This window comes from Ranitomeya variabilis, chromosome 2 (assembly GCF_051348905.1).
Source record: "Ranitomeya variabilis isolate aRanVar5 chromosome 2, aRanVar5.hap1, whole genome shotgun sequence".
NCBI lineage: Eukaryota > Metazoa > Chordata > Amphibia > Anura > Dendrobatidae > Ranitomeya > Ranitomeya variabilis.
Genome location: NC_135233.1, coordinates 800212730 through 800228530, shown reverse-complemented (window position 1 = coordinate 800228530; position 15801 = coordinate 800212730). Strand labels below are relative to the sequence as shown.

Genomic DNA, 15801 nt, shown 5'->3' with positions numbered 1-15801 from the left:
GCCTCTCGGGTGCTGATCTATTGCATGTGACTACTGCAGCCAATCACTGGGCTCAGCAGCAACGCTAAGGCTGATGGCGTAAACCGCTGAGCTCCAGTGATTAACTGCAGTGCTCCCATGCTGTAGACATCACCTCTGCAGCAATATCAAGAGAAGAGACAGCACCGGAGTGGCAGGAGGATAGTAATGCTGGTTTTCATTTTTTAAACAAGTTTTCCTTTTTAAGCCTCCTTCACATGTCCGTATATTTCCGATACCCGAAAAAGCGATACCGGTGTCAACAGTGTTTTTTATTTGTGGGCCATCCATTTTTTTCCAGTATGGCTTAAGAAAAATCAATTCCAAAGCTTCTCCTATACTTTGCAATGTTAAACACATACAGAACATGGACGGCACATGGATGCCATCCGTGTGCTGGCCATGTGTTACATGGACCCATAGAAGTGTATTGGCTCTTGTCATCCATGCTTCCTGTTAAAAACTGACATGTCCCCGTGTGATTTGCATATACACATGATCCATTCAACACTTGGACATCTGCATAGGTTATAATGGGTGCGTGTGGCGTCCATGAAAAAAAATGGATGCAAACACGGACACGTAAAGGAATTCTTAGACAGATTGAGCCTGTTCATTGTTAAACTTCAGACCTCTTTGATAGAGCATTTGTGGACATTAATTTGGAGCCTCGGGTTATTAGGTCTTTGGAAAGTATTTGCGAAGAACTATGAAGAACACTGCTTGGACAAACACAATTATATGTTCATATTATGTGCTAGACAATATTTTCAATACAAGTAAAAATATAACCCACATACATTTATTTTCCAAATTGTTCCATGAGAGACAACTATTAATTGACTTTAATCTACTTCATCACTGCAGATACTATTATTCTTAATAAAAGTCTACAGCTTTCTGTAAAGTATGTGTCAGCCATGCATTTGCCTCATTGAGTGCTTTGCCAGTCTGCTGTGATATGTGCTGAGCATGCTGCATGGAAAAGGACTGTGGGAAACATATGTGTGATGTATTTGCTTCAGAGCTTTGCTGCGCTGCTTAAGCTATAGCAAATTGTATGTTGTGTGTGCCATATTCAATAACAATTGCATTTCCTATTGTCCTATGCACTGTTTATATCACATAAAATAAATACAGTCCGCTTAATTACATTATTTTTCATTCTTTTTCATTAACTAATACCTGAAGGAAAGAACAAGGAGAGACATCTGGAAGGTTTGTATAAATATGATTTATTCTTCTTTGATCATAAATTACACTAATGGATATGCATAGTAAGCGTACAAGTGAAGGTCCTGTTTAAACAAATATCAAAGATGTTAATCAATTGTAAGTCCATTATTGATACATAAATTCCAAGTCACAGTAGAATCAACCAAAAGCAAAAAAAAATGCATGTGACCTGCCGATATGCCAACATTTCTAATATGATGACACGAGTCTTTTTTTATTAGTAAAGTTGAAGTAAAGTCACATTTTTTATCTGCGACTTTTATAGTGTGCAAGTCATATGATCTGAGTTTTCAGAATAAGATTTCATTTGTAAAACATGAGGAGTAGCACTATCTCTGACCAATATATGACAACTATATGTTGTTTTCCCTAGTTTTGTTCTCTTCAGATTCTATTTCTCTAATTATGTGTTTTCGCTGGGTACTGATTAGCTAATATGATAGTTCATACATTGCACACAGGAAGTGGAGAAGATCCAGCTCCTCTTTCTCTCTGTAGGAATGCCTTGGCAGCTGCAGCACCATGAAGGGCATTATACAGCTATACTAAGCAGTGTAGCTGTGAATGCACCACTGGGGTGAGAAACACTTACTATAGCTTTCAATAGAGTCACTGAACATCTTTCTGCCTCTCCAGCACACTTTCCGATAGATTTCTGAGGTTAGCATGTATCAAAAGCAAAAAAATGCATGTGACCTGCCGATAGCTCAACATTTCTAATGATAAATATAAAGTACGGAAGGCAAAGCTCCCTGATATATTAGTGTGTTCCAATCAAATGAGTATCAATACTACATCATAATACAGGTAATGTTGCTACATTTGTATTTTATAAAATTTTAAATTGATAAATGAACTGGTTAGTCTCATTGTGTGTCTTCTGGAGTGCAGAGCTCCCCAGCCTCCTTCCTTGTTGCTGGGGTGTGGGTGCTCCTCCTAGAGTGATAGTTCTTTTTGAGGAGCATTGTCTTTCTGAAGACCCAAAGTGTGGCACATTCAGGTCTGACAGTGTATTTGTTCTAAACTCTAGGCTGTTATCTTTATATTTACATGTATAGATAAAAGTCACTCTGAACAGTGCATGGCTCAGCAGCCCATAGGGAAAGTGAGCAATGATTAGGAAAACTGCACTGGCTAAGTAACCAACCGGTAGAGCCAAAGGTTTGTGAGTTTGCAGGACTGACAGGAAAGGTGCGAGCCAAGGAAAACTGGTGAGCAGCACTGTCCAACTGCTCTATATAAATTAATAGACTGGAGAGATTTAACAGGGATCTTATGAGGTAACTCCTCAGCCTAGAATGTAGAACGTAGCTTCTGCACTTGTGTAACGTGGTGCGAGGCGGTAGCCATGGGCGTGGTACTCATCTCTTCCACCCTGACACATTACATGAAGCTGGGGGTCCTGGCTGGGTGTGTGGACTTCATCTAAAGGGGTGCTACATCTCTGCAGGCCACATGTTAAACATGGCTTGGGTTACCAGGATCAGATGTTGAGCGGTTCATTGAGAGAGACAACCAGTCAAAAAATTAACTTTTTACTGAAGGATTGCTTGGTGGGGATTATGTAGTGGGTACAGAATTTGATGAATGTTTCCTTCACAATACGAAGAATTTTCACACACAGCCTCAGTTCCTTTCTCTTCACTCACTTGGTCTCTGGCTCCACCATTTCACTTGCCTTCATTACAACCCAGCTCAGTACAACCCAGCATAGTACTACAGTCTAGTTAATGAGAGTCCTATTTTCAACCCGCTGTTCCGCATCTTTTTTGCTCTCACGGGAACTAGTTTGCTAATATGGATACTTCGCTTCTCTGCTACTGACACATTTGAACTCCAGCCTGGGATAGTCTCCTCGTGTCATATTTTCTTGGCCCGTTACCGCTCTGAGTTATAAACTTGGGGCCGTAGTTCTAGGCATCCTGTACAAGGACCCAGCTCTGGTTAATCAAGCTGTCCTTCTGTCACTTTTCCTCCCTCTTTACTTTGGATCATGCTATCCACTACCTCAGTTTCCTCCTGCTTTGGGACACCCACGTCATGCAGCACTGCTTACTATCAAGGCCTTAGGCCTGCTTCTGACAAACACAGGTCCCTATCTGATGTCTTGACACTAAACTGTCTTTTTCCCTTCACTTTAGCCCCTCCCACTCTGGGCTAGTCCAAAACATTAACTCTAATTCTACCTACTGTTGGGCAGAACACAACACTGTTACCGATAACACCCGTCACGAAAAAATATAAATTGAAATACTGCAACAATACACGTGTCTTCAAGGGGGAATGTAGGCAGTATGTCCTTCTCCTTACACATGTTTGACCAGCTCCTCAGCAACAAGCTGTAAACAATATAAGTTAAAAGCTCTCATGGCAAGAGAAGGACAGTGGATAAGAAAGTCAATTCAGTTACAATCTTGCAAATTTTCATGTTGTCTAACTATATCAGTTTTGTAGCATGAGAATAACTCTTTAAATTTAAATTAATTTAAAGAATAACTAAGCTTTAATTTTTTTATTAATTTTGTCCAGCATGGAAAGATATAAATTCTCATTTCATCATAATCTTGGAGTGTAAGCAGGCTGCTGATCACTATAGACACATGCTATAGCTTTTCATTTGTTTTGCCCATTCTTCAAATTCAGCGCGCCGATCTGGGTCATCCTCGTTGAGATGCTGCAGCAGCTGGATTCTGTAAGGGTGCCATTTGTGAGTAGCTAATATCCGCTGAAGGGATGTTCGACTGATGCCAGATCGACACGCTGAATTTGCAGAATGGGCAAAGCAAAAATTAGAACAGGACCCTTAGTTTACACAGAACATTATGTTTAGTGATGAGGCAAACTTTTTTGGATGGGCCATTTATATGGATACACCTAAATAATATGGGAAAGGTTACAGTTTTCTTGCGTAGGGTGTCTTCCAATGAAATCTGCTGCAATGACCCAGGTACTGCGTTCACCAGACATCAACACAGTTTCTATCCGCTCCTCACATGTTAACCTCTGCGACATGTCAATGGCTGTAAACAAAGAGAAACTTCTAAATAACTCATGAGAGAATAAAGTTACGTTAAAACCAAGCACACCATTGTTTTTCTTGTGAAATTCTCAATAAGTTTGATGTGTCACATGACCCTCTTCCCATTGGAAAAAATAAAGTTGGATCCAAAATGGCTGACTTCAAAATGGCCGCCATGGTCACCACCCATCTTGAAAAGTTTCCCCCCCTATATACTAATGTGCCACAAACAGGAAGTTAATATCACCAACCATTCCCATTTTATTTAGGTGTATCCATATACATGGCCCACCCTGTATACTGTATATTAATTGATTAATTCCTTGGTTCACATGTTCATGTTGCTCTACTGACCGTGTGTCCACAAAAAAATCATGGAGACAACCATTCTTCATCAAAGTCACAGATCAAAATTACTAGTACAGGTATATAGTTCCATGAAAATCACAGACGGCATATGCATATGGATGGCAATGAATAGGAAGTAGTTTTGCACTTTTTTTTTCTTATATGTGAAAATCCCTGATGAAACATTAATGGTAAGATCTAATACACTGACCAAACACTAATGAAACTCAGATCTTTTTTTTTTTAATGCATACGTGAAAAATCATGGACGGACATCTACTGTAAATGAGTGTTAAGTTTGTTTTGATGCAACAACCTGGCTAAGTGTATAAAGTTTGTTGGATCAAGTAACATGATATCTCAGTCACCTAAAAAAGGACTATTTAAGTCTCATTCTCATTCAGAATGGCCAGCTAGCTGATTGCCGCTCATTACTAAACATTTTACATATTGCAGTGTTCGGGGGGGTTGGATTGAGTAACGGTCCACTGCATACATTTTCCATTCTTGACGGCAGTTTATTCATTCATGTAAACAGGGAATGTGCTGACAACATAAATAAAAACTGTATGGATCAGATGATCATACCAACGCATCTTATAGTCCAAGTGTTTTATCATTTATAGTTTGACATATCAGCTGATTTATACAGGGCAGTGATCAGGAAAGAACGTTTTCATTAGCATTCCTTGTTGCAAATGTTTTCACATGTACAAGGCCCTCAAAATGTGAAAAAAATAGAATCTTTGAAGTCCAACTATGTAATTGTTCATGTCTGCAACTTAGTGTAAAATTATTTTTGGAGATAAAAGGATGATAAAAATAATTTTGTATCCCCCTAACTTTAGTGTAATTGCTGCAAGGTGCTACCTAGATTACAAGGGAGAAAAGGGAGCGCTATCTAAGCGTAGTATTAGATTATGTCACACTTGGTAGGAGTTGAGGAATGTTACTCGCCTTGGGCAGTTATGCACATAGGCACAATTGTAGGATAACGTGAATTAATCCTTGATAGCGGTCTGCTGCCATTTTGATATACTGTGGAGGGTCCTTCAAAAGGTTCCAACGTGACATTGTGTACTTGTAGAAAAAAACAAGAACAACAACTTTGCGCTTCCAGTATTCTTCAATATGGTTTATTAAAATGCAACATTAAAACACAATGCATTTCGGCTAACAAGCCTTTATCAGGTGATAGTTCCGAACAACCCATGCAACCTATTTATACCTTTTCCGGTGCTCATTTGCATAGGAAATATTTTAAAAGTACTTGTTCTCACTTTATCTTTTTTTATCCCTTTCCTTAATTTCTTTCTTTATTTGATCATATGCATAAATATATACTGTATAATGCAATCAATAAAGTTTTTAAAGGAATATATGAAAATGATCTCACACATCTGCTCATACAACCAACTAGCAGAAGCAATTTGTGCCAACCCTTAGTTCAAATCGGATTCAAGATCAAAAGTCTTTTACTGAAAATTGAAAGACTTATTTCATAAAACGTTTGATAAAATGTTAATTACATAGTTACATAGTTACATAGTTATTAAGGTTGAAGGAAGACTTTAAGTCCATCTAGTTCAACCCATAGCCTAGCATGCCCTAACATGTTGATCCAGGGGAAGGCAAAAAAACCCCATGTGGTAAGAGTAAGCTCCATCATGGGGAAAAAAATTCCTTCCCGACCCCACATACGGCAATCAGACTAGTTCCCTGGATCAACGCCTTATCAAGGAATTTAATATATATACCCTGTAATATTATACTTTTCCAGAAAGGTATCCAGTCCCCTCTTAAATTGAAGCAATGAGTCACTCATTACAACATCATACGGCAGAGAGTTCCATAGTCTCACTGCTCTTACAGTAAAGAATCCACGTCTGTTATTATGCTTAAACCTTTTTTCCTCCAGACGTAGAGGATGCCCCCTTGTCCCTGTCACCGGTCTATGATTAAAAAGATCATCAGAAAGGTCTTTGTACTGTCCCCTCATATATTTATACATTAACATAAGATCACCCCTTAGTCTTCGTTTTTCCAAACTAAATAGCCCCAAGTGTAATAACCTATCTTGGTATGGCAGACCCCCCAGTCCTCTAATAACCTTGGTTGCTCTTCTCTGCACCCGCTCCAGTTCAGCTATGTCTTTCTTATACACCGGAGACCAGAACTGTGCACAGTATTCTAAGTGTGGTCGCACTAGTGACTTGTATAGAGGTAAAATTATGTTCTCCTCATGAGCATCTATGCCTCTTTTAATGCATCCCATTATTTTATTTGCCTTTGTAGCAGCTGCCTGACATTGGCCACTGAATATGAGTTTGTCATCCACCCATACACCCAGGTCTTTTTCATTGACGGTTTTGCCCAGAGTTTTAGAATTAAGCACATAGTTATACATCTTATTACTTCTACCCAAGTGCATGACCTTACATTTATCCCCATTAAAGCTCATTTGCCATTTATCAGCCCAAGCTTCTAGTTTACATAAATCAGCCTGTAATATAAAATTGTCCTCCCCTGTATTGATTACCCTGCAGAGTTTAGTGTCATCTGCAAATATTGAAATTCTACTCTGAATGCCCCCTACAAGGTCATTAATAAATATGTTAAAAAGAAGAGGGCCCAATACTGACCCCTGTGGTACCCCACTACTAACCGTGACCCAGTCCGAGTGTGCTCCATTAACAACCACCCTTTGTTTCCTATCCCTGAGCCAACTCTCAACCCACTTGCACATATTTTCCCCTATCCCCATTATTCTCATTTTATGTATCAACCTTTTGTGTGGAACCATATCAAAAGCTTTTGAAAAGTCCATATACACTACATCTACTGGGTTCCCTTGGTCCAGACCGGAACTTACCTCTTCATAGAAGCTGATCAAATTAGTCTGACATGATCGGTCCCTAGTAAACCCGTGCTGATACTGGGTCATGAGGTTATTCCTCTTCAGATACTCCAGTATAGCATCCCATAGAATGCCCTCCAGGATTTTACCCACAGTAGAGGTTAAACTTACTGGCCTATAATTTCCGAGTTCAGTTTTTGTCCCCTTTTTGAATATTGGCACCACATTTGCTATACGCCAGTCCTGTGGTACAGACCCTGTTATTATGGACTCTTTAAAGATTAAAAATAATGGTCTATCAATGACTGTACTTAATTCCTGCAGTACTCGGGGGTGTATCCCATCCGGGCCCGGAGATTTGTCAATTTTTGTGATTTTTAGACGCCGCCGTACTTCCTGCTGGGTTAAGCAGGTAACATTAAATTGGGAATTATTATCACTAGTCATATTGGCTGCCATGGGATTTTCTTTTGTAAATACTGATGAAAAAAAGTCATTTAGCATATTGGCTTTTTCCTCATCCTCATCCACCATTTCACCCAGACTGTTTTTAAGGGGGCCAACACTATCATTTTTTAGTTTCTTACTATTTATGTAGTTAAAGAATATTTTGGGGTTATTTTTGCTCTCTCTAGCAATGAGTCTCTCTGTCTCAATTTTTGCTGCCTTGATTTGCTTTTTACATAATTGATTTAATTTTTTTTATTTATTTAATGCCTCCTCACTACCTACTTCCTTTAATTCTCTAACTGCTTTCTATTTTTCACTTATTGCGCCCCTTACAGCTCTATTTAGGCATATTGGTTTCCTCCTATTTCTAGTATGTTTATTCCCATACGGTATATACTGTGCACAGGTCCTATCCAGGATGCTAATAAATGTCTCCCATTTTCTTTGTGTACTTTTATGTCTCAGGATATCGTCCCAGTTAATTGCACCAAGATCCTCTCTCATCCGTTGGAAATTTGCCCTCCTGAAGTTTAGTGTCCTTGTCACCCCTCTACTACACATCTTATTAAAGGAGACATGAAAACTTATTATTTTATGATCACTATTCCCCAAGTGACCCCCAACCCTTATATTTGATATGCGGTCTGGCCTGTTGGTTAATATTAGGTCTAGCAGTGCCCCCCTTCTTGTTGGGTCCTGAACCAGCTGTAAAAGGTAATTGTCTCTCATAGTTGTCAAAAACCGATTACCTTTGCTGGAACTGCAGGCTTCTGTTCCCCAATCTATTTCAGGGTAGTTGAAGTCCCCCATAATAATGACTTCTTGAGTCGCAGCTTCATCTATTTGCTTTACGAGGATATTCTCCATTGATTCCATTATTTTTAGAGATTTATAACAAACCCCTATCAGTAATTTATTATTTTTTCCCCCTCCCCTTATCTCCACCCACAGGGACTCTACATTTTCATTAAATTCACCTATATTATCACGCCGGATGGGTTTTAAGGACAATTTTACATACAGACACACCCCTCCCCCTCGCTTATCTGTATGGTCATTTCTGAAAAGGCTATAGCCCTGCAAGTTAACAGCCCAGTCATGGCTCTCATCCAGCCATGTTTCAGATATCCCCACCATGTCATAATTATGCTCCAACAACATTAATTCTAATTCGTCCATTTTGTTGGCGAGGCTTCTGGCATTAGTATACATACACTTGATGTTCCTCTCTGTACCTCTATTCTTTCTTAAATTATTAACTGTTCTAACCCACCCCCCATACTACCGCCACCCCCAACTTCCTTATTTGTGCCCAGGTCTCTATCTGCACTATCTTCCCCTCCTTTAAATTGAATACCCTCCCCCCCAATCCCTAGTTTAAACACTCCTCCAACCTTCTAGACATTTTCTCCCCCAGCACAGCTGCACCTTCCCCATTGAGATGCAGCCCATCCCTAGCGTAGAGCCTGTAGCCAACTGAGAAGTCGGCCCAGTTCTGCAGGAACCCAAACCCCTCCTTCCTACACCAATTCTTGAGCCACTTATTAACCTCCCTAATCTCCCGTTGCCTCTCTGGCGTGGCACGTGGTACAGGCAGTAATTCGGAAAATACCACGTTGGAGGTCCTTGCTTTCAGCTTGCAGCCTAATTCCCTGAAAACATCTTTAAGGACCTTCCACCTACCTCTAACTTTGTCATTTGTGCCAATGTGCACCATGACCGCTGGGTCCTCACCAGCCCCTCCCAGTAATCTGTCCACCCGATCAGCGATGTGTCGGACTCGAGCGCCAGGTAGGCAGCACACCGTCTGACGATCCCTGTCTTTGTGACAGATTGCCCTATCTGTTCCCCTAATAATTGAGTCCCCCACTACCAGCACCTGTCTGGCCTGCCCTGCTCTCCTATTTCCCTCCTTACTGGAGCAGTCAATCCTCCGGCTTTCAGAGGACATGCCTGGCTGCAGCAGTGCTTCCCCTGTACTGGCACCCCCCTCATCTGCCAACTTAGCAAACTTATTGGGGTGTACCAGGTCAGGACTAGCCTCCCTGGCACTCTTCCCTCTACCCCGCTTCCTAACTGTCACCCAGCTTGCTACTTCACTGTCCTGCTGCTCCATCCTACTGATGTCGGAGTATTTTGTAGTGCTCGAACATTTAGTGTTAGTGTTAGTGTAAATCATGCAGCTGAGGCAATGAAAACTAAATTTCCGAGCACTGCAAAATACTCGGAGATCACCCAAGCATGCTCGGGGAGATCCAAGCAACAATGCTGTTCGCTCATCACTAGTGAGAGAGGTAAAGAAGAACCCCAAGATCACTGTGGCTGAGCTCCAGAGATGCAGTAGGGAGATGGGAGAAAGTTCCACAAAGTCAACAATCACTGCAGCCCTCCACCAGTCAGGCCTTTATGGCAGAGTGGCCCAACGGAAGCCTCTCCTCAGTGCAAGACATGAAAACCTGCATAGAGTTTGCTAAAAAAACACATGAAGGAATCCCAGACTATGAGAAATAAGATTCTCTGGTCTGATGAGACAAAGATAGACTTTTTTGGTGATAATTCAAAGTGGTATGTGTGGAGAAAACCAGGCACTGCTCATCACCTAAAGAAGAAAAATGTCCAGCTCCACCGAATCCTTGAAGATAACATTTCTTTATTCACAAACTTGTAACATGGAGGGTACAAACTTCAGTACAAACCATGTGGGTGTGAATCTGAACGCGTTTCTAGAGACTAAGCTCCCTTAATCAAGGGTTGATGATTAAGGGAGCTTAGTCTCTAGAAACGCGTTCAGATTCACACCCACATGGTTTGTGCTGAAGTTTGTACCCTCTATGTTACAAGTTTGTGAATAAAAAAATGTACCCTCTATGTTACCAGTTTGTGAATAAAGAAATTTTATCTTCATGGATTCGGTGGAGCTGGACATTTTTCTAATTTTGGACTTTACACATTTGAACACAGGGGGTCCGTGCTCCCGAAATTCAACTAATGCATTACGGGTGAGCTGGTTTATTTCTCTTCTCCTCACTGCTCATCACCTGCCCAATACAATCCCAACAGTGAAACATGGTATTTGCAGCATCATGCTATGGGGTGGATTTCAGCTGCAGAGACAGGACGACTGGTTGTCATTGAAGAAAATATGAATGAGGCCAACTACAGAGATATCCTGGATGAAAACCTCTTCCAGAGTGCTCTGGACCTCAGACTTATCAGGGATCCCGTTACCGACCTGTCCAGGACCAGACACGAGTCCCATACAGCAGAAAGGGGATGGGTAGACAGCACCCGCAGACACAGAATAACATGGTCGCCGGCATGCAGGACCTGCGGCACGTGATCGCAGGAGGAGGAGTCGGGGCAGGGCTAGCCGCCGGAGCTCCCAGACCGATCAACCGGGAGGTGACCGGCTGCGGAGCCGACAAGCATATAGTAACTGGGTACAAATGGGTGTCCGGAAACTGAGCGGGTAATACCAGAGCCAAGGGAACAACTGAAAGGGAAGTCAGAAATCAAGCCGGGGTCAGAGAACAAGATAATCCACAGACAGAACCTAATTGACAGGCAAGTGCGACATGGGGGACAGGCCTGGACAAAATGGGATGCAGACTCACAAGGCAGGTACAAGGCACAAACACAAGCGTACAGGGGTCACTTAACTCAGCTGAGGGCAGAAGTATAACTGACAAAAAAGCAAGCTTCCCATGGCTATAAAAAGCCCTCCCCTATCCAAAGAGAGGCCAGCAGCATGAACCCCCGAGGCTCTTGCTCAAATCCTACCATAGGATCATGACAGTACCCCCCTCTCAATGGGGGCCACTGGACCCCCAGGCCTCCCAGGATGTTTGGCATGGAATGCTTGAACCAGACGGTCAGCATTCACCAAGGGAGCAGGAACCCATGAGCGATCCCCCAGCCCATACCCTTTCCAATGCACTAGGTACTACAAAATGTGGCACACCAGCCGAGAATCCACAATGTGTCCAACCTCATATTCCCTGTGACCCTTCACCAACACCAGAGGAGGTGCCGACCCAGAATCTTCCTTAACTGAACCTAATGGATTTAACAGAGATTTATGGAACTCATTAGATAATTTAAATGAGGCTGGAAGACGCAATCTATAGGCAACTGGGTTGACTATTTCCACAATCTCGTATGGGCCGATGAACTTAGGACCTAATTTGGCCAACGGAACCTGCAGGTTGATATTCCGTGTGGAAAGCCAAACCTTGTCCCCAACCTGAAACATGTGACCCAGAGTTCTCTTTCTATCAGCAAACAACTTATACCTCCCTTGAGCTCTGAAAATATTACACTGTACCTCAGTCCACAGATCCCTTAACCACTGAACAGATCCCTCTGCCCCAGGACATCCGGAATACAATCGTGAAAATTCCCCAAAATGAGGATTAAAGCCATAATTGATTAGAATTGGGGACATGCTAGTGGACTGACATACCTGGTTGTTGAAGGCGAATTCAGCCAAAGGTAAAGCGTCTTACCAGTCATCTTGCCTAACAGAGGTCAAACACATAAGAATCTGTTCCAAGGATTGATTGTGTGTTCTGTTTGCCCATTACTCTCCGGGTGATATGCGGAAGAGAACAACAAAGAAATTCCCAATTTCTTACAGAATGCCCTCCAAAATTTAGACACAAACTGCACACCTCTGTCAGACACAACATTCAGGGGTCAAAATGGGCTTGCTTAGAAAACCTGTCCACCACCACCCATATCACAGTATCACCCCTGGACGGAGGGAGATTGGTAATGAAGTCCATGGACAAGTGAGTCCATGGTCTCTCAGGAACTGGTAAAGGCACCAGTTCCCCAGCTGGCCGGCTGTGAGAGCTTTTGGAACGTGCACAAACCCCACATGCAGATATAAATTTTTTACATCAGAACCCAGTGAGGCCCACAAAAAAAGCGACCAATGAGCTTGTCTAGGGGTTAATCTTTTCGCCGACTCAATGTATGCCAAATTTTTATGATCAGTGATGATCACAGTAATCGGATGAGCGGCCACCTCCAAAAATGCCTCCGTTCTTCAAATGCCAACTTGACCACAAGAAGTTCTCTATTGCCCACATCATAATTTCTCTCGGCGGACAAGAACTTCTTGGAGAAGAAGGCACAGGGTTTGAGGTTAGTTAAAGTGGCAGGAACCTGGGACAACACTGCCCCCCACCCCAAGAAGCATCCACCTCCACAATAAAAGGTTTGGACAAATCTGGTTGTACCAAAATTGGAGCGGACATGAAACATTTTTTTAATGCCAAAAAAGACTCCTTGGCGGACCCTGACCAATCATTTACATCCACCTCCTTACGGGTAAGATCAGTAAGGGGTTTAACCACCTGTGAAAACCCCTTAATAAATTTACGATAATAGTTGGCGAATCACAGGAAGCGCTGGAGCCCATTGTGGTCTCAGGGTTGAACCTAATCAGCGATCACCTGCACCTTCCTGGGATCCATACGAAACCCCTCAAAGGACATGTTTTGACCCAAAAAAAGATAGTTCTTGTACAAAAAATGAACATTTCTCTAATTTAGCAAATAACTGATTTTCCCTGAGTTTTTGGAGAACAGTACGTAGAGGCTGCAAATGAGTCTGACCGGGGAAAACACCAAAATATCATCCAAATAAATAATAGCAAAATGTCCTATAAGGTCAGCAAATACCACTTTAATGAAATTCTGACAAATAGCGGGAGCATTCATAAGTCCAAACGGCATGACCAGGTTTTCATAGAGTCCCTCAGATGTGAGGAAGGCCGTTTTCTACTTGTCCCCCTCCCGAACCCTTATCAGATTATAGGCTCCCCGGAGATCAAGTTTGGAGAATCATTTAGTTCCAGACAACTGATTACATAGATCTGGGATAAGGGGAAGAGGGTATGTATTTTTCACAGTTATTTTATTAAATTCTCGAAAGTCGAGGCAGGGATGAAGACCGCCATTTTTTTTTAATGAAAAAGAATCCGGCAGCCACTAGAGAGACAGAAGGAAGTATATGCTGCTTGTGGAGGCTCCTTCATGGCTAAATGCTCAGGACCAGAAAAATTGAACAGAAGGGTTTTAGGCAACTTAGTCCCTGGAACCAGCTCAATGGCACAATCAAAGGGTCTATGTGGCTGTAGAACCACAGCCTCACTTTTGGAGAACATGTCTTTGAAGTCCTTCAGGTACTCCGGAGTACCCTCCAGACCAACTGAGGACACAGAGACAGACTTCACGGGTTCAGATAATAATTCAGATTCACAACCATGGTTCACACAATTAGAGCCCCATTGAACAATCTCCCCTGTCACCCAATTGATGATAGAGTTATGGAGTTGCAACCAGGGCATTCCCAACACCAACCCAGCAGGCAAATTCCCCAAGAAAAAACAACTTATCTCTTCAACATGATCAGAGCCTATTTTGAAGGAAAAACCTCTGAAACATAGCAAATTCCTTCTTTAGTGAATGGAGAGGAGTCAATGGCCACCACTTTCACTGGAGTCTGGAGTCTAGCTGTCCCTATCTTACATTAGGAAGTCAAGTGAGGACTGACCAAGTTGATGGATGAACTGCAGTCCACAAAAGCTGTAGAAAAATAAGGACAACCATCCACCAACAGTTCCACCGGTAGCAAAACTTTAGCAAATGAGGAAAAGTGTACCTGAGGGTCTGGATGGCTTCCTCCACCACCACCCAGACCTAGTCATTTCCCGCTGACTTGAATGGTAAAGGAAGGGCAATCCCTCTTCCAGTGTCCCAACTCTCCACAATAGAAGCACAACTGCTTCTCACGACGACGTCTTCTCTCTTTCTCTTTCAAAGCGATGGTGCCTGTTGTGAATTCCGTTCTCGGGCTCCCTCCTGTGGTCATGAGTGGTACTGTGTGAGTTTGTTCTTGGGCTCCCTCTGGTGGCCTTTAGCGATATGGCTGGTCTTGGCTGGGCTCAGCTGTTTCATCTCCTGCTAGGCTGGGCCTATTTAACTCACCTGGACCTTTACTTGTCGCCTGCTGTCGGTGTATTCAGTCCTGATCCTGTGCTCTCCTGAATATTCCTTGTGACCAGTCTCCTGCTATGAGAAGCTAAGTTTGCTTGTTCAGTTTCTCATTATTTCCTTGAAAACGTTTCTCATTATATTATGAGTTCAGCCCAGCTTGCTTTTATGTGATTTTTTGCTTGCTGGTTAGTTCTGGGGTGCAGAGTGCGCCCCTCACATCGTGAGTCGGTGTGGGGGTTCTTGTATTCTCTGCGTGGTTTACTTTTGATAGTTTTTGTACTGACCGCACAGACACCTATCTATTTTCTGCCTATCTAGTATTAGCGGGCCTCATTTGCTAAATCTGTTTCATCTCTACGTTTGTGTTTTCCCCTTTACTCACCATTATTATTTGTGGGGGGCTATCTAAAACTTTGGGGTATATTTCTCTGAGGCAAGTGAGGTCTTTGCTTTCGCTCTAGGGGTAGTCAGTTTCTCAGGCTGTGACGAGACGTCTAGGTTTTCAGGTAACGTTCCACAGCTGCCTTTAGTGTGTTTGGATAGGATCAGGATTGCGGTCAGTATAGCTTCCACATCCCCAGAACTTGTCCTATATACTCAGGGTATATTTGTCAGGTCAGTTTGAGATCCTACCACCAGGATCATAACAGGTGCCCACCTCCAAAGCCTCAGAAGTAGCCACTGCATTGTCTCCACTGGGGAACAATGATGTTTCCAGTTGCATAACACCTCTATTACGTGACCTGCGATCCATACAAACCGCTTGCGTCATGACGTCATCCAGGGAATCAGGTGGAGGATGAAGCACCAGGGCATCCTTCAGATGTTCGGACAGGCCTCTATGGAACAAGCCCCAGAGGGCGGTGTCA

At 42.5% G+C, this 15801-nt stretch overlaps 1 protein-coding gene across 3 annotated transcripts in view; it reads left to right on the top strand.

The window, feature by feature from the left end:
* The window catches only part of KCNQ5 (potassium voltage-gated channel subfamily Q member 5), a 1116095-nt gene that overhangs the window by 963279 nt on the left and 137015 nt on the right, over positions 1-15801 (top strand). For all 3 annotated transcript variants that reach the window (XM_077289900.1, XM_077289901.1, XM_077289902.1), the window contains exon 9: positions 1210-1236. In XM_077289900.1, the coding sequence (XP_077146015.1) occupies positions 1210-1236 (27 nt within the window). The remainder of the gene's footprint in view (positions 1-1209; positions 1237-15801) is intronic.